General features: G+C 36.5%; 1 protein-coding gene across 7 annotated transcripts in view; it reads left to right on the top strand.

The window, feature by feature from the left end:
• METTL8 (methyltransferase 8, tRNA N3-cytidine) overlaps window positions 1-19,967 on the top strand; it is a 136,956-nt gene that overhangs the window by 26,996 nt on the left and 89,993 nt on the right. For all 7 annotated transcript variants that reach the window (XR_010839130.1, XM_067026274.1, XM_067026277.1 and 4 more), the window contains exon 2: window positions 10,672-10,826. Coding sequence is in view for 6 of the 7 variants with exons in the window: in XM_067026274.1 (XP_066882375.1) it covers window positions 10,672-10,826 (155 nt within the window). In the remaining variant the exon portion in view is untranslated. The remainder of the gene's footprint in view (window positions 1-10,671; window positions 10,827-19,967) is intronic.

Genomic DNA, 19,967 nt, shown 5'->3' with positions numbered 1-19,967 from the left:
ATGGCAGGTGAATGAGTTAAAACAGATTTCATTCTGGTCCAGCATGTTTTTGCAGACAACTTCCAGAGCAATTAGAATAGAATACCCTTCAGATATTCAGGTTTAAGGCAGCTTTGAGATAGGTTTACATGAAAGCCTTCATATAACGTGTGATTCCCAGTAACCTCTTGTGTGTGTGAGTGCATGATGACACCTTTAAGTGTGGTCTTAGAGAGCAAACACAGCATGAGATTCCCATTTTGAAGCTGCAGAGTGACTGATGTCATAGTGTGATCAAAGTGCTCTGCAAATATTTACTGTAATTATTGTTGTTGTTCTGTTCCTAATAACCTTATTTATTCTCTGAAATTATAATCATCCAAAGAAAGATTAAAACAAGATGTACCAGTTGCCTGAGCTCTTTGCCTCACAGATGGTCACCCTCAGAGTTCTCTGAAATTGACAGTTAATTGAAGCTTCAGTTTTCACACCTGTAGTTTATATTTAAGTGTTTCTTACCTGTTGCTTTCACTATCCAAAACAGTACAACAATAGCACTTTAATTTGCTGTCATTAATGGTCACCTCTCAGGTAATGTTAGTGCAGCTTTATCTAGATGTTGTTTGTTCCTCTGAATGAAACCTTTGTACCAGCTTCCCAGCCAGAGAAGAAAAGCTAAACAGTTACAAAGGTAAAAACATGAATGTCTCACTAATTTACTCATTTAAAGGATGCTCAGAATCCAGGAAACATCCAAGGGAAGTTAACTTTTAAACAAAGGGCAGGCATTTAGTGTATGATTAAGGGCAGTTTCTTTCTCTGAGATTTCAGTGAGCTGAGACAACTGGGAATCATTCTTAGGGAGGCAGCTCAGAGCTAGCTGAAGTGCTCCAAGGATAATCATTACAGATTGACACAACACAGTACTATTTGCTCTAGTTCTTTGGTGCCCTTCCAATAGTACTGAGATGTGAGGAAGCAATCTTAGGCTCAAGCTTAAATAGTAAGGGAAAGAAGTCCTTCTTTGCCTCTACTCCTCAAATGAGTAAAAGTAAAAGACCAGTGAAAAGAACAGGGTGTTAAAATGTTATGTTATTTAGGTTATGCAAGAGCACTTTGCCTGTATCTTGAGATTTGAGTACTGAAAAAGGGAATGACTGTGCTGCCCTACATCTGGGGACTGGTGTCTCCCAGTGGTATTGCTTGCTATTTGATTAAGGCCCAAGAGAAAAAACAGAATTGAGAAAGATGAAGGGAGGGAAGAAATTCTGGGCTTCCTTAAATCAAATACAACAAATTAGCAACCCCAGTAAAGACTGGGGAGTCAATACTGTGATCCTTCTTGTATGTGTGGTGTACAAAGATAGGGCACAAATTGTATATATGTGCATAACAAAGATGTTTTTAAAAAAAGGTAGAGGGCTTCCCTGGTGGCACAGTGGTTGAGAGTCTGCCTGCCGATGCAGGGGACACGGGTTCGTGTCCTGGTCCAGGAAGATCGTACATGCTGTGGAGTGGCTAGGCCCGTGAGCCATGGCGGCTGAGCCTGCACGTCCGGAGCCTGCGCATCTGGAGCCTGTGCTCCGCAATGGGAGAGGCCACAACAGTGAGAGGCCCGCATACCACAAAAAATAAAATAAAGAGAGAATAGGCTCTCCCCTTCAACTGCCTGGGGTCAAGTTGAAGCATGTTACTTTACTTCGTTCTGTGTGAGGTTTTCCTATGTAATATGGGTATAAAAATAGGACCCCTTGATACGGAAATAGAGGTTAAATAAGATAATACATGTAAAGTGCTTAGAACAGGGCCTCAAACATGGTAAATACTTAACTTTTTAAAAATTAATATTTATATGAAAAATAAATTGGGATTGGTGATTTACTTCCTCAGATTCTTTCAAATTGCAGTGTATAGCATGCAGTATTTCCTTTTACTAAAATCATCCCTTTTATTTTAAGAAGTACTTAAAACAATTACAAAAATAACATTTGCAGTTACTTAAAACATGAAATATACTATATCCATCTTACCTATTCCAGAAGAATATGATATAGTTTGTTAGTATGGTAAGGGCTGTGAGTCATTGTGAAAAGGGCCACATTTTAGTGGAAAGCAAAGCATTTAGCCAAAATTTGGAGGTAGGGCAGAGATCTCTTCCCTGCAAGTCATCCTTCTACACCAAGGCTGCTGCTTTTGCTGCAAGCATAATGTGGTGTTAGTGGTAAGCTCAGAAAACTTTTGAGTATTAAAACCACCTTCTCCTTGGCTTGTCATACAATATATATGTGGAACCCAAGTCATTTTATACATTTGTTTGTTTCCTTGTATTCTAAAATGGGCGCACACTTACCTACATCTGAGAGCTGGCAGGAAGTCTGTCAGCTCTTCATGGCATACCAATGTAGTTATAGCATAATAAATGCTATTGATAATGAAATTTTCTCACTCTGATACCCATAAGAGCTTCAGTTCCTTTCTGAATCTGTTCCTTAGTGATTGCTTTAGCCAACTGACTATTCATGACTGAGTCTTGGTGTTGAGATCTCAGAGGGCCATGGCCCTAAAGCCATGTTCCTTCTTCATTCTGTTTCATTTCATTAGGACTTGAGAGGAAGAACCACCGTAGGATGGTGAGCTGAAAGTGAGAACCTATAGGCAAAGTAAGGAAAAGAAATACCACTTGATTATATGGACTAGAATTTGATATGGCAGAATCAGTTTGAGCTAAGTTAAGTGAAGCATCAGGACCACAGACCTTTTAAGGTGCTTCCAACAGTAAATTAAAACTCAAACACCTAACAAGGATTTGTGGAGATTCTTGTTGCCTTCGTATTTTTCTGCTCTGGACCATTGTAACTCAAACTGCCTTAGCAATTAAAGCACACCAAGACATGCCTAGAAAACTCTTACCAGGCTTCCCTCTTTTGGATATCTGCAAGTTTTATTCCTGACAAACACCTGATAACTAGGAACTATAATGAGAAACCCTAAGTCTGTGGGAAAACTGCATTGTAATAATGTGGCCAATATTCAGACCTTTATTTCATACAATTGTACTACTTTTCCACGTTATGCTGGCCTCATAAAACAAATTGAAAAGTGTTCTCTCCCCTATTTTCTGAAAGAGTCTTTGCAAGATTGGTGTTATTTCTTCCTTAAACATTTGATAGTCACTAGTGAAGTCATCAGGGCCTCCAGTTTTCTTTGTAGGAAGGTTTTTTGGTTTGTTTTTTTATTATGGTAAAATATACATAAAATTTACCATTTTAACTGTTTTTAGGTGTAGAGTTCAGTGGCATTAAGTTTATTCACATTGTTGTGCAAACATCACAACCAGCCATCTCCAGAACTTTTTCATCTTCTCCCAACTAAAGCTCCATACCCATTAAGCACTTAACTCCCCTTTTTCTCCTCTCCCCAGCCCCTGACAACACCATTCTACTTTCTGTCTCTATGAACTTTATTAATCACTCTAGGAACTTGATTTAAGAGGAATGATATAACATTTGTCTTTTTGCAATTGGCGTATTTCACTTGGCATAATGCCTTCAAGGCTTATCCATGTTATACCATGCTCCAAAATTCCTTTTTTTTTTTTTTTTTTTTTGCGGTACGCGGGCCTCTCACTGTTGTGGCCTCTCCCTTTGCAGAGCACAGGCTCCGGACACGCAGGCTCAGTGGCCATGGCTCATGGGCCCAGCCGCTCCGTGGCATGTGGGATCTTCCTGGACTGGGGCACGAACCCATGTCCCCTGCATTGGAAGGCAGACTCTCAACCACTGCGCCACCAGGGAAACCCGAAATTCCCCTATTTTAAAAGTCTGAATAATTTTCTATTTTATGTGTATATCACATTTTGTTTACCCATTCATCTTTGATGGACATTTGGATTGTTTCTACCTTTTGTATATTGTGAATAATGCTGCTATAAACATGGTGTGCAAATATCTCTTTGAGCCCCCACTTTCACTTCATTTGGGTATATATCCAGAAGTAAAATTGCTAGATTGTTTGGTAATTCCATGCTTAATATTTTGAGGAATTGCCATACTATTTTTCACAGCAGCTATACCATTTTACATTCCCACCAGCAATGCACAAAGACTCCAATTTCTCCATATCCTTACCAACACTTGTTATTTTCTTTTTGTTGTTTAATTATACCCATCCTAATGGATGTGATGTTTGTTTGCTTTTAATTATAAATTTTATTTACTTAATAAATTTAGAGCTCTTTAGATTTTTTCTTGTGCTGTTTTAGTTATTGTTTAAGTTATTATTGGTAAACTGTATTTTTAAGGCATTTATCCCATCTAATAAATGGAATAAAATTGTTCATAATAGCTCCCTATTAGCATTTACAAGGTCTGTAGGGTCTATGGTGATGTCTCCTCTTTCATTCCTATTATTAGAAATTTTTATTTTCTGAAACACAGATGTTTGGTATCAGTCTAGTCAGAGGTTTATCAGTTTTATTAATATTTTCAAAGAACAAACTTTTGACCTTGATCTTCCCTGTTTTGTCCATTTTCTATTTCATTGATTTATGCTTTTATTTTTTATTATTTCCTTCTTTCTACTTACTTTGCAGCAAGCTTACTATTTTTCTAGTTACTTGAGATTGAAGCTGAGATCATTGATTTGAGATCTTTTTCCTTTCTAATAGAAGCATTTAAAACTATAAATTTTTTCTAAACATTGCTTTAGCTACATCCCATAAAATTTGATATTTTAAGATTTGATTATTATTCAGTTCAACATATTTTCTAATTTACCTTAAGATTTACTAACTCATGTAAATCTTAGACCCATAGGTTATTTAGAAGTACATTGCTTAATTTCAAAATATTTGGTAATTTTTCTGGAAATCTTATTATTTTATGTTTGGATAGAAAAGCAAGAATAAGCAATACCCTCCTTCTTTAAAATGTAAATACAGAAATATATTTTTTAAAAGATTTACATAACACTGCATAAGACAACTGGTGAGGTTATATTAATATTAGACAAAGCAGACTTCAAGAAAATGACTATTACTAGAAATAAGGAGGGGTATTTATTAATGAGTCAATTCATCAAAAATATTAACATTTAATATTGCTATTGTGGTCAGAAAACATACTCTGTATGATTTGAATACTTTGGAATTTATTAAGACTTGTCTTATAGCTCAGTATATGTGATCTGCCTTGGCAAATGGTTCATGATCACTTGAAAAAATGTGTATTCTGCTGTTATTAGGTATATTGCTCTTTCTATAAATGTCATTCACAAGTTGATAATGTTCAAAACTTCTGTGTCCTTATTGATTTTTTGATAGTTCATTTCTGAGTGTTGTTCTGTTTATTACTGAGAGAGGGCTATTAAAATCTCCAAGTATTGCTATGAATTTGTTAATTTTTCCTTTTAAAAAATTTTATTTTTGCTTCATGTATTTTGAAGCTCTGGTATTAGGTACATGTACATTTAGGATTTTTATGTCTTGATAAATTGGCTCGTCATTATTAAATGTAATAGTCTTTTTAAAAGTCTATTTTGTCTATTACTATACCTCCACTAGTTTTTTTCATGCAGTGTTTGCATGGTATCTCTTTTTTTTCTTTTTTTTCAATGTACTACAGAGCCCAAGAAGACCCAGAAGATATAAAGTAGGGTCGCCATTTACATAAGGTTCAAAAATAGGCAAAATTAAACAGTGTTGTTTAGGAATGCATCCGTAGATGGCAAAACTGGGGACACACAAGGAAGGAAATGAGCACCAGGTGGGGGGGGGCTTTTGTCTGAGGTGGGAGCAGGGGCTGCTGAGCACAAGTATGCTGAAGGGCTGCTGCTTTTATGACTGTTTATTAAACATCCATGTTTTATGCACTTGTCTGTATGTATGTCAGATTTCACAACTGAATATGTGAATTATGAAAGACAAGAAAGTAGAGCTATGAAGTTGCTTCATTAAATAAGTGTAATTTCTGATTCCTAACCCTTTTAACTCCTATACCCTCAAATGCCAGCAGGTGTAAAGGGCAGCTTCCCAAGTTTATTGCTCCCTTGTATCTCCAGAGCAATTAAAACACTGGAGGTGAACTGGAAAGATCTGGAAAGACCTAGATCCCACCACCTCAGATCAGAAGAAATGTCAGCAGCAACCCCTGCTCACCAGAAGGAATCAAGAAAGGACTGCTCTCCTGCTCAAATATTTGTCCTGCTCTTTTACCATCCCAGTTATCGTTGCACAGTTTATGTTTAACACCGGCTACCAGGTCCCATCTCTTTTTTAACTGTAATCTATTTGTATCTTTAAAGTGCTTCTCTTATAGACAATACAGGTATGCCCTGCTTTTTGAAAGTTTGCTTTACCTCCTTCACTTTGATGAAAGACCTACATTGGTACCTGTTGTCGCTAAATGAAAGAAATCTGAAGAGGATTTTCACTTTTATGAAAAAAGGTGAAAACCAAAAATAGCTTTCAGTGTTTGTTTTGCAGTGAGCTGTTATAGAGGCACTGCAAACCCTGAGCATCAAGAGCAGCACATCCAAGCTCCTTCCCTGGGAACTGGGAACTGCACTCAGCATCCCAGCATTAAGCCGCCATAGCTTTGAGCATCTGTGCTTTATCTTGATTTATTTTGTGCATCTGTTAACAAGATGTGTCCTAACGTAATTGCATGTCCTAACGTAATTGCTTTTTTTGCTTTACGCCATTTTGACTTACAAAAGGTTTCACAGGAATCCTCCACTTTTCGATAGTGGGGGAGACCTGTATATGGTTGAGTATTGCTTTTTCATACAAATTAACAACCTGTGTCTTTTAACTGGAATCCATTTATACGTAATTTAATTACTGATATGGTTGGATTTAAATATGTCATCTTGGTATTTGTTTTCTAATTGTTTCATCTGATCTTTAGTTTCTTCTTCTTCCTTTCCTGGCTTCTTTTGGGTGAATGGAATATTTTTAGCTATGCTTCTTTGTGTTATTTCAAATAAAAGTACTACTTATCCATACAAGTCCATTATGCAAATAATATCTTAGTTAAACTTGTATTCAAATTAGGGTATGCCAAAGACCTAAATAGACATTTCTCCAAAGAAGATACACAAATTGCCAACAAACACATGAAAGGATGAGCAACATCACTAATCATTAGAGAAATGCAAATCAAAACTACAGTGAGGTATCCCCTCACACTGGTCAGAATGGCCATCATCAAAAAATCTACAAACAGTAAATGCTGGAGAGGGTGTGGAGAAAAGGGAACCCTCTTGCACTGTTGGTGGGAATGTAAACTGATACAGCCACTATGGAGATCAGTATGGAGGTTCCTTAAAAAACTAAAAATAGAATTACCATACGATCCAGCAATCCCACTACTGGGCATATACCCTGAGAAAACCATAATTCAAAAAGAGTCATGTACCACAATGTTCATTGCAGCTCTATTTACAATAGCCAGGACATGGAAGCAACCTAAGTGTCCATCAACAGATGAATGGATAAAGAAGATGTGGCACATATATACAATGGAATATTACTCAGCCATAAAAAGAAACGAAATTTTTTAATAAAACGAAATTGAGTTATTTGTAGTGAGGTGGATGGACCTAGAGTCTGTCATACAGGGTGAAGTAAGTCAGAAAGAGAATAACAAATACCATATGCTAACATATATATGGAATCTAAAAAAAAAAAAAGGTTCTGAAGAACCTATTGGCAGGACAGGAATAAAGATGCAGATGTAGAGAATGGACTTGAAGACACGGGGAGGGTGAAGGGTAGGCTGGGATGAAGTGAGAGTGTGCCATGGACAAATATACACTACCAAATGTAAAATAGATAGCTAGTGGGAAGCAGCCGCATAGCACAGGGAGATCAGCTCCGTGCTTTGTGACCACCTAGAGGGGTGGGATAGGGAGGGTGGGAGGGAGATGCAAGAGGGAGGAGATATGGGGATATATGTATATGTATAGCTGATTCACTTGTTTATAAAGCAGAAACCAACACCACTGTAAAGCAATTATACTCTAATAAAGATGTTTAAAAAAAAATAAATAAACTTTGCACTCCAGGAAAAAAAAAAAATTAGGGTATGCCAAAAGAGAGTTAATGGAGGGTACGTAAAGAGAGTGGGACTCTCTGGTGGCAGAAACCAATTTTCTCTACCAGAATTCTTTTGGGAGCTGACCCTGCCCTTCTCTTCTTTTCTCATCACAAAATGGAACCATGACCTAGTAAACATTAAGCTAACATGATAGTCATAACATAAAGCACATATTTATTAATCGTTGCAGTGACTATAACTGGATAGCTGCCTGTATAGTGTCAACTCTTCGGTCACTTCCTTCTTCTACACTGCAAGGATCTAAGGAGCCACCTTGGGAAATATGAAGTAACTTCCAATTAAATTTATGTCAGACAAGTACCATTTTTGTGTAGTCAGTCAAACAATTAATTCACAAGCAGCTTGGTGCTGCCCTTAGAAGTTTGAGATTTAGTTGAGAAAGCGTTCATGTAGTTTTATTATGTATCTATATTATGTTTATTATACAGTTTTATATATATATATATATATATATATATTTTTTTTTTTTTTTTTTTTTTTTTTTTTTGCGGTACACGGGCCTCTCACTGTTGTGGCTTCTCCCATTGAGGAGCACAGGCTCCGGATGCGCAGGCTCAGCGGCCATGGCTCACGGGCCCAGCCGCTCTGCGGCATGTGGGTTCTTCCTGGACTGGGGCACAAACCCGTGTCCCCTGCATCAGCAGGCGGACTCTCAACCACTGCGCCACCAGGGAAGCCCAATTTACTATATATTTATATAATAAAAAAGATAAAGAGTATTGCAAGGCTGTTGTAGATAATACATAAATGAAATAAAGATGTTTGTGTGGTTAATTAGAAAAAGCTGCCTAAGCTGGACAAATTGCCACATGTTTAGGCCCTGGCTATACCGTGTTTTTCTATGGGCTAGCAGTCTGCAAGGCGCACACTTCTCTGACATTTTCCTGAACTGCCTAATATCCAATCTGGTTATGCCTTTTTGTCTCCAGCTGTCTATAGATGTTCTTGATCATTTATAGTGAGAGAAACATATCTTTTTTTCCCTTCTCTTCCTCTTCTATAGATAGATAGATATAGATAAGTATCACGTGATTATTTGAAAGATTGAAATTTCATTTTGATTTTGCTTTCCTGGGTGGAAAACATTTACATCATTTCATACTTTTGAGCATGAATTGCCTCTTTTTCTAGGTGTAATCCATTTCTACTCTTTAGCATACAGAAGATTTTATGAATAATGTTCATTGCAGAAAGAGAGCTCTAAAAATAATAGTGCTGGTAGGGTTTTGTTAGTCTTATGTGGAACAATGACAGGAGAAAAGAACAAAGGCACATCAGAGGAAAGGTAGTGGTAGGCAGAGCATTTGATTTCATTTGCCTCCACCAAAGAGCTTGCATTTAGTGGAGAAGGAAAAACAAATAAGAAACAGGAGATCTGCACTAGCTATTGAATGTTTCATTTCTCATCACTGTTAGTCACATTTGAATGGAATCATTGCAGTCTTTTTGGTGTGTATAACTAAGCCTTTTTTTCCCAAAAGGAAAATCTTGAATTTTATGTTTAAAAGCACAATGAGATGTTTTTGACATTCTGCGGTTTGTTTTGGAATTCATCATCTTAAAACCCATTGACTTCCAGTAAGGTGGTAAATGGTGTACAATACATGTCATTTTTATGCCTGATAGCACCTGGGATAGTCTCTAATGCATATTATATATACACACCTTTTAGCATCTGTTTCTACCTGACAGCTTACAGCGTAAGGCTGAATGTTGCGATTAACAACTGAATGAGGGTGAAATGCCAAGCGGTATTACAATGGATTCTTATTGGAAAAAATAAGCTCTTTAGAGCTTATTTTTGATACTTTTCCATGAAGATTTTAAGCCGACATGTACGCCAGTACATAATTAAAATAACATGCTCTTTAAATGTTTAAGTTATTCTCCAGAAATGGAGATAGATTTGGCTAATCAAATGATGATTCTCCCTTGAGCTGAGATTTAAGCATGCGTTTTGTACAGGGAAGTCTGTTTTGCAAATGCATTACTGATTATTCTTTAAAATGTATGTATACAGGGTTGTTAGAATTAAGAATTGTTGGGATCGTATCTTAATATAGATTTACTTATTTATTTTACCAATATTCATGTTATTCAGCCCAGCCCAGGGAATGAGATTTTTTAAATTTGTTTTCTTATTCTGCTCCTATACTTGGGTTTTTGGTCTAGTGGTCATCAAATATTCCCTAGAAATACATCTGCGTAGAATTCCCAAAACAAAATAATAACGTCACTTAAAAAATCTTTTTAGTTTACAAAATCCAGATTCTGGGCTTACATGCTTTGGCCATGTGCTAAAAATTATATAAACAAATACCAAACAAAGCCAAGTTGGTCAAGACTGTGACTTATAAAGAATGCCAGGCAATGTTGCACACTCCAAATATTCTTTTCCCTTCTCGGCCTGAAAAATATTTCAGGAAAGAAGCTACCATGCCCATCTTTCATCTCAAATTTTTTAGTTTTCATGTCCTTTCTCAGCTTGTAAACCTTTTAGACCAGTTTTTGGCTCTTAGATAAATAATATATTGTTTAATCCATATTGACTAATTAACTGTTTATAACTTTCCAGGTCCTGATTAGGATGAATGTGATTTGGAGAAATTATTTTTCTTGTCTAAGGATAAGAAAGGTGCCTCACAGATACCAAAGTAGTTATCACCCAGTGGCCCCTCTGGGATCAAGGATTTTAACTGATCCAGCCAAAGTTTTTGAACACAACATGTGGTAAGTTATCTTTTTAGGTGTGATATAATGTATGTACCTTAAGCATCACCAGAGTTATTATTTTCATTTAGTACCAGAAAAGGATTTTTTAAATTGAGTACTTAAGTTGTTGAAGTTAAAAAGCAAGGGTAACTGATCCTAACTTAAATGTTACCAATTCTGAATTTCTTTGCAAAGAGAATTAGAAAGGTGAAGTTTCCCAAGTGATTTCCTCAGCTTTGGGTTCTTGCAGGCCCTCCCTGCTCACCTCTGATCCTGATTTGGCAGCATATCACCGAGGGGGGCTTCTTTTCTAGGTAGAGCCCTCCACTTGCGTCTTTTACAAGTACTTATCAATCATCAAATGTGTACTCAGTACTTGCTACTTACTGAGCACCAGGGAGAACACATTGGTTTGACCTTAATTCCCATGCTTTTAGGAAATCCACCCTCTATTTGTGAAGATAGATGGGTATTTATAGGAAAAACTGATAATTAGGAATACAAGGCAGCAAATTGTAAGGGCCCAGAGTGTTCTTATAAGGCATAGGTCTATATAAGAACAACTCAACAATGCAGAATCACTTCTATTTTGGCATAGTCAGGAAGATTTTATTTTTCAGTTTTATTGAGTTATAATTGGCATACAAAGGAAGGTTTAAGTGGGGAAACTGAGATATTTATTCTTTCTCCAGTACCCAGTATGGTGCCTGACACATAAATATTTGTGGAATAATAGATAGGTAAAGCTGGAGTAAGGGCATTCTAGGTAGGTAGACAGTCATATCCACCTAGATGAGGAAGTATAAGGCATATTCAGAACAGGATAGTTTGCCTAAAATAAAGGCTCTTCTAGGAGATTGGTAAATGATAAGGTTGGGATGGTAATAGGCCAGGTGTGGGGTAGGAGCAAGATTGTGTGTGGTCTTAAATTCACACCTGAAGTGAAAGGTATTACAGGGCCACTAAAGAGAAATGGCATTCATTATACATGGTATATTAAGTATAAGTATTTGGATAACAGTATAAGGATAGATCAGCAGGTAGAACTAGAAGCAGAAAAGGGCCAATAAGAGAGAGATTGTAAGGGAAGAAAAAATAGAACTTGGTGCTTTTGTAGAATATAGGAAAAGGAAACGTTTGACTCTGAAGGTTTGATCCTAGATAACTAATAGAAATAGGAAAATCAAGAGGTAAATTTATTTTTTTTTAATATAATAGAAGAAAAACAGGTGGTTTATCTTCTTTTTTTAAATTGAAGTGTAGTTGATGTACAATATTATATAAGTTACAGGTATAAAATATAGTGATTCACAATTTTTAAAGGTTATATACTCCATCTATAGTTATAAAATATTGGCTATATTCTCATCCTTGTAGCTTATTTTATACATAATAGTTTGTACCTCTTAATTCCCTACCCCTATATTGCCCCTCCCTCTTCTCTCTCCCCCCAGTAACCACTGGTTTGTTCTCTACGTCAAACAGGTGGTTTCTTATAAAGTTAAATATACACTTACCATACGACACAGCAATTCCACCCACTCCTAGGTATTTACCAGAATAAATGAAAACATATGTCCACGTAAAGACTTGTATATGAATGCTCATAAAAGATATAGGAATTTGACAAAATAAGAGGTAAATTGATTTTTTATTTTGGAATAAAGGTGGTACATTTAATTTTAGATATTTTGGATAGGTTTTGAGAGAGGGACATCCTGAGAAAAATGTCCAGAACATAGACTCCACTGCTAGGAAGAGAGAGCAGTCAGGGCTGAAGATGTGAGGTTGGGTATAATATCTGCAGACAAGATTGTTATCTGGGAGCAGGACCCCTAGGGCTGGGAAAGTAATTCATGGACTTTCTGTGTTTATATTGCAACAGAATATCAATTTTAAAAGACAATAGATTGACTTTTTATTAATTAGTCCTGCACTATACAATATGGTGGCCACTGCCCACATATGGTTTTTGAGCACTTGAAACCTGGTTAGTCTGAATTGAGATGTGCTGTAACATTTTGAAGACTTAATACAAGTAAAAGGTAAAGTATATCATTAATAATTTTTGTTCTTAATTATTCAATAAATGTTGAAATGATATTATTTTAGATATATTGAATTACAGTATATTATTAGAATTACTTTCTTTTCACTTTTTTTATCACGGCTATGAGAAAATTTTAAATTACATGTGTGGCCGACATTATACTTTCTTGGACAGTTGCTAAGTTAAACCATATTGACTATCATCACCAATTTGGACAGTTATAATAGGCTGTGAGATAATTGTCAAACAGTTAAACCTCCAGAGGAACTTCTGGTCCTAGGCAAGCTCCTCGTTTGCCAGGTTTTTTGTTTTGTTTTGTTCTGTTTTTTTGTCAGTAGACTCTAGTGATTTAGTTGTCTACATCTCTTTTTCCTTTTGCTATCACTAGCTTTTTTGCCCAAGATTCCTGCCTGCCCATTTAAGTTCTGTTTTGTCATAGGCTCTCAGGGAAGCAAGGGTCATCTGGTTCAGTGCCTCTTAAACACTGTGGGCTAGCTTAGGGCTGCTGCACAAGAATCCCTTGAGGTATGGCCCAGGAATTTGTAATTTGAAAAAGTTCTTTTAGTAATTCTGTTGAGCTACCAGGTTTAGGAATCCTTGATGCAGTCCAATGGTTTCAAACTTTAGCAGAATTTTTTTTCCAAGTGAAGGCTTAACGTAGACTCCCAATATTTAAAAGGTAAAAACAAACCTACTCTGAGTGAAGTGAAGTGGTCATAGAGGCTTGGGGCATCGACAGCTCCACTTCCCTTTTCCTCTCCCACCCCTCCCTCCCTCTAGCAGCCTAGAGGACTTTTAGGGTTCAGCTGACCAGAGTTTGAAAAACCTTGATCTGATCTCTATAGCCATCCTCCTCCCTAGCATACCCCCAAAGAAGTTACCCTGCCTGTGCAGGATACCTCTAGTGAACTCTCTCCAAAGCAGATACATACTGTAATAATAAAAAAATAATAATTTTCTCCAAGGGAAGAGGAAAGTAGTTGCTCTACATCACCTCCCCACGTCCCCCACCCCAGTTCCCCCCATTTTTTTGCTTGAAGAGAAGATAAGTAAATTAAACTGAAAACCAGAAGACTGGTTTACTTTCTCCTTACTTCAGGTCCAAAGTTCTGTCTAAACATTCTCACTTCCTTCCTTATTTCCTCCTTTATATATATATATATATATATATATTTTTTTTTTTTTTTTTTTTTTTTTTTTTTTTGCGGTGCGCGGGCCTCACACTGCTGTGGCCTCTCCTGTTGCGGAGCACAGGCTCTGGACGCGCAGGCTCAGCGGCCATGGCTCACGGGCCCAGCCGCTCCGCGGCATGTGGGATCTTCCCGGACCGGGGCAGGAACCCGTGTCCCCTGCATTGGTAGGCGGACTCTCAACCACTGCGCCACCAGGGAAGCCCTCCTCCTTTATATTTAAGAATAATGTCTCCTCATGCTGAATTTTGATTTTTAAGACGTTTCTTAACAAGTACATGTCAATTTTCTCTCAGAGATGTTGAACAGAATTGTGTACAGTTCATTTTTCCCTTTAGCCTTTAGTTTAGTTAATAAGAACTATTTACTCTATATATGAACCTCTTGTTAAAAATTTTTTGAGAAAAAATAAAAATACCCTTTTTCTTCAGTTTCTATATCCTGAGTAATATTTGCCCTGCTGATTCTGGATATTACTAGTATTTACATCTGCCTATAGGCTCTTAATTCTTAATAGTTTAGTTAAGTGAATTTCACATAACATAAATTAACCATTTTAGGTGAACAGTTCAGTGGAATTAATTACATTCACGATTTTGTGCAACCAGCATCGTTCCAAAACATTTCCGTAACTCTAAAGTAAAATCCCTTATCCATTAGGCCTCTTACACACATGCTACAGTTCCCAGCCCCTGGCAACCACCAATCTGTGTTTCGTCTCTAGAGAATTACCTCTTCTGTGTATTTCGTATAAATGAGATTATACAATATTTGATTTTCTGTGTCTGGCTTCTTTCCCGTAGCATAAAGTCTTGGAGATCCATCCACATTGTAGCGTGTATCGGTACTTGATTACTTTTTATGACAGAATAGTATTCCATTGTATGTATATACCACAGTTGGTTTATCTACTCATTTACTGATGGACATTTAAACTATTTCCACCTTTTGGTTCTTGTGAACAGAGCTGCTGTGAGCATGTGTGTACATGTACTTGTTTGAGTCACCTAGGAATGGAACTGTGGGGTCATGTGGTAATTCTATATTTAACTTTTTGTGGAACCGCCAAACTTTTCCATAGTGACTAAATCATTTTGTATTCCACTTATAGTCTTTTAGTTATACTTAGTACATTTATCAATTTGGGGAGCACTGACATGAAACCATATTCAGAGTGCTTGTGAGACATGGCCCAGACATCTGTCTGTATTGAGCAAATTACACAGTTACTTGGAAAAATCATTCCTTATTCCATGCTGTTCCTGGTTTAAGTGTATAGGAACTTTTCAGGGGATCCCTGAAATTTATAAGGAAGCAGTAAGCACTTGTATTATCATACAACTAAATCAGCTAGGCCAGCAGCTTTCAAGCTTTTTGGCATGACCCACAGTAAGGAGAACAGTTTCCATCATGGAACAGTACCTGTACATATAACACATGCACATATATGAAACAGGAACAGAAGTTTCCTATGCAGTTTTACCATGTAAGACATGCATTCATAGTTTCCATTTGTTCTTTTCTGCTCCATTTTTATTTCTCTTTTTAAATGTAGATAGACTAAATTGATTTCATGACTCACTAAAAAGTGTCATGACCTTTAGTTTAAAAACACTGAGCTAAGTGATTCTCTGTAGATCCAAGGTAAGACCTATATCCTGTAACATGACTTTCTATTACATAACCCATTTAAATAATTGACTGTTTCCAGCATCCCAATAGAGTTCAGGTATCAAGAATTCTTTCTTACTATATAGTCTGAATTTTCTTTATACAATAATTTGTCATGAGAGGCAATCTAGATGTTAAAAGAGGCAGTCTACATGTCTAACTTTAGGAAGTTACTTAATCTCTCTGTGCCTCAGTTTCCTCATCTCTAAAATGGGATAATAATAGTAATATTAACCTCATAGAGTTGTTGTAAGGATTGAATTAGTATATATATATTATAATATAAATTGTATATACATGATAAATAAGCAACACGTAAGAATTAACTGTATTATTATTATTACCATTTCCTAACATGTACTTTAGTTACTTATGTATCTGTTTTTATCTTCATTATTAGATTGTATGACTCTTCAGAGAAGAACTTAGCTTATATCTGTTTCATTGCTATATTCTCTATACTATAGTCACCCAATAAGTTTGTTTGAATAAGTGAATCAATGTAGAGAAATAGGAGATCCAGTTCATGTCTACTCGAAATTTACAGCTAGTCTGAGAGTTAATATCGTAGCTATAAAAAATAAAGTTAAATAAATAAGAAATAAGGGCTTCCCTGGTGGCGCAGTGGTTGAGGGTCCGCCTGGCGATGCAGGGGATGCGGGTTTGTGCCCCGGTCTGGGAGGGTCCCACATGCCCCGGAGTGGCTGGGCCCGTGAGCCATGGCCGCTGAGCCTGCGCATCCGGAGCCTGTGCTCCGCAACGGGAGAGGCCACAACAGTGAGAGGCCTGCATACTGCAAACAAACAAACAAACACATAAATAAATAAATAAATTTTTAAAATATCATAGCTACACATGGGCTTCACAACCCAAAAAATCTGAACTTAAGCCCTGACTCTACCCCTTTCCAGCTGTAGGAATTTGAGCAAGTTTTTTTCATGAGGTGTTGTGAGTATTAAAGGAAATAAATATGTAAAACACTTAGTAGTAGTAAGCTCCCTAAAAGGCATCATTCTTATTATTATAAGATGGAGAGTTGAGATATATACCAATGAATAAATAAACAGTATAGAGAACTATGCAGGGTCATACAGTGAAGACAGTGAAGACCATAGGAATAGTCTTCAGAATAGGAAGCGGTTTTTGAGATGGGGATGTAAGAAAGTCAATAAGATTTCATAGAGTAGGTAGGATTTAACCTAGTCTCTGAAGGATGAGGAGGATTTAAATAGTGAAAACCCTTTTGTTCTAGACATGAGCATGAGCAAAGATCTGCATTGTACATGAGGTATATTTCGTGTACAAAAGCAAGCAAATAGACCAGCCCACTTGGAAGAGAGGTTTCACATTTTGAAACTGGGTAAATGGTGTGACAAAAGAAGTATTTTAGGAGAATTAATCAGGCTCTGTTGTTCAGGACACCTAGAGTTAACCATTATAGAACATGAAATGATATCTTTTTTCCTTAGCATTTTTGTTATATTGACATGTACCCATCACTGGGCTAGGTTCAGAGCAGTACTCGAGAGGAACAGCAGATATCTGATCACTGCTCTAAAGGAGCTCTAGTCTGTTTCACTAATAAGCTCGAGTCCTCCAGGTAAAGAAGATGGAATGAATCTGAAAAACAAAGTATTCCTCCTCCAACAAAATGAATAAGAAGTAGTAATAGCAAGCAAAAACTATGCCAACAGCAACTACAAGAGTTCATACTGTTCATACATAGACAATTAGTGACCAAGGAAAGAAACTATAGATTCATGTGTGGCTCAGAGTGGCTCCTAACCCTATTTTTATCCCTCAGAAGCAGTACTAGGGAAAGGTCAGCTGACAAATCATTACTAATACTCATTAGGCAGCCCTGGCAAAGGTTGAGAAAGAGCCCTTGAAAATAAATGTTCTTACCTATCACAGAAGAATTTGAGGTCTTAGTAGAGCAGGGAAAATCATGGGGCTCACCATTTTCCAGAGTTCCATGATGAATTGAGGAAACTCTCCAAAGCCCAAGGGAAACCCGTTAGGAATAGGACACATCCTAACTAGATAAGTGAAACCTAGCATAGATAGGACTTAATAAATATCAAAAAAAAACAGACCCAGACCCTCATAAAATAAAGGCTGCCAACCACCCAGTGGAGTTCCCCCTTGTCCCCCACCTCTGACACCCTCAGATTACAGGAAAGTGCAGAGGATACATAATACCCAGCCTTCAAACTAAGCTTACAGAGAAAGATAAACCTGAGTAAGGTTTGGTGTCAAGAGAATTTATCTGCCAACAAACCAGAGAGGAAAGAAGGAAGGAGGGGAGAAAGAACATAGCATGCACTATGGATTAGTTTGCATTTTCCAATATTTTATGTAAAGGGAATCACAGTATATACTCTCTTTTTTTCTGGCCTCTTTTACTAAGGATCATTATTTTTAGATTTATGCATGTTGTTGCATATATCAATAATTTATTTTTATGACTGATAAAAGATAGAATAAAATCAGAATACATAAAAAGCTCTCAAAATTCAATAAACAAACAACCCAATAAAAACGGGTAGAATATTGAACAGACACTTCACCTAAGAAGATACACAGATAACAAGCATATGGAAAGATGCTCAAACATCAGTAGTCATTAGGGAAGTACAAATTAAAGTCACAAGAAATACTACCAAACATTTATTAGAACAGCTAAAATTCAAAATACTGTACCAATACTGTTGGTGAAGATGTAGAGGAACTGGAATTTTCATACACTGCTGGTGGGAATATAAAATGGTGTAACCACTTTGGAAAACAGCTTGGCAAGTTTCTTAAAAAATTAAACATACAACCTCTATGTGATTCAGCCATTCCATTCCTAGATATTTATCCAAGAGAAAAGAAAGCATACGAAGACTTCTGCATGATTGTTCATAGCAGCTTTATGTGTAATAGCCAAATTTGGCAACAACCCAAATGTCCATCAACAAGTAAATGGATAAACAAATTGTGGTATATCTATATAATGAACACTACTAAGAAAAAAGGAATGAAACTATTGATACAACATGAATGAATTTCAAAATAATTATGCTGAGTGAAAGAAGCTAGAAATAAAGAGTATGTACTTTACTTTTACTGTACTAGAAAATGCAAACTAATCTATAGAGGCCGACAACAGATCAGTGGTTGTTAGTGAAGCAGGAGGGGGGTGTGGCGAGAAGGGAAGGGGTGGAAGGGAGGGATTACAAAGGTGCACAAGAAAACTTGAGAGTAATGGATGTATTCATTAACTTGGTTGTGGTGATGTTTTCATGCATATTACATTTGTCAAAATGTATCAAATCATATACTTTAAATATGTGCTGTATGTCAGTTATACCTCAATAAAGCCATTAAAAAATATGGTTACATCCATACATTGGAAAACAATGTAGCAGTTAATAAAAATAAGGGAGATCCATGTGTATTGATACCAAGAGATGGCTATGGTATGTCATTAAACAAAAAGAGCAAGTTACAGAAAAGAATCTCTAGTATGGCCTCGTTTTTATTAAGGAATTTCTATATGTGTGCTACAGTATATACATATCTTTGTTTTTATATACACAGAGAAATGTCTGGAAAGGTCCACATCATACTGATAACAGTATTTAATCTCAGGGATGGACATGGGGATAAGAAGTAGGGTAGAGATGAAACTTCGTATTTTATAAGCATTAGTATTATTTGAATTTTGATTTTTTTAAAAGAATGCCCTCCATGTACATATTCCCATCTTACTGTCTATCTGATAAAGTCTTTGTTCTTTAATAATCAATTACAATTCCTCATCTTCCTAACAGTTTTGAGTTCTACCAAATCTTCATTTTTGTGTCCCCAGTTCACAGCCCAGTGCCTAATAGATATAGGTTGTCAATAAATGTCTAATGAGAGAAGTAAATATTGGTTTTTTTCCAGCAGCTGTGACCTCTATTACCTTGTATGCAGAAGTGGGAAGGCATTGGTTCTTTCTGTGTGTCTTTTGTAAATCATTCATTCCTAAGTAAGAAACTGATTTACTAATAAAAATAATCAACTGAAATATTTATTATGGCCAAAAAAGATAAGTGGAATGCCAGGACTCAGAAATATAAATTAGTGTCAATAGTAGAAAAGATTTAATTGAAGTTAGTTCAATTATTCTCTGATTTACCTATAACAACTATATTTTATCCATCTGAGACTCTTTTGTACTGATTAACATCTCTGTGAAGTCATGGCATTTCTTAAAAT

Source organism: Kogia breviceps, chromosome 2 (assembly GCF_026419965.1).
Source record: "Kogia breviceps isolate mKogBre1 chromosome 2, mKogBre1 haplotype 1, whole genome shotgun sequence".
NCBI lineage: Eukaryota > Metazoa > Chordata > Mammalia > Artiodactyla > Physeteridae > Kogia > Kogia breviceps.
Note: the sequence above shows the minus strand (reverse complement) of the source record. Positions and strands in the feature narration are given on the sequence as shown.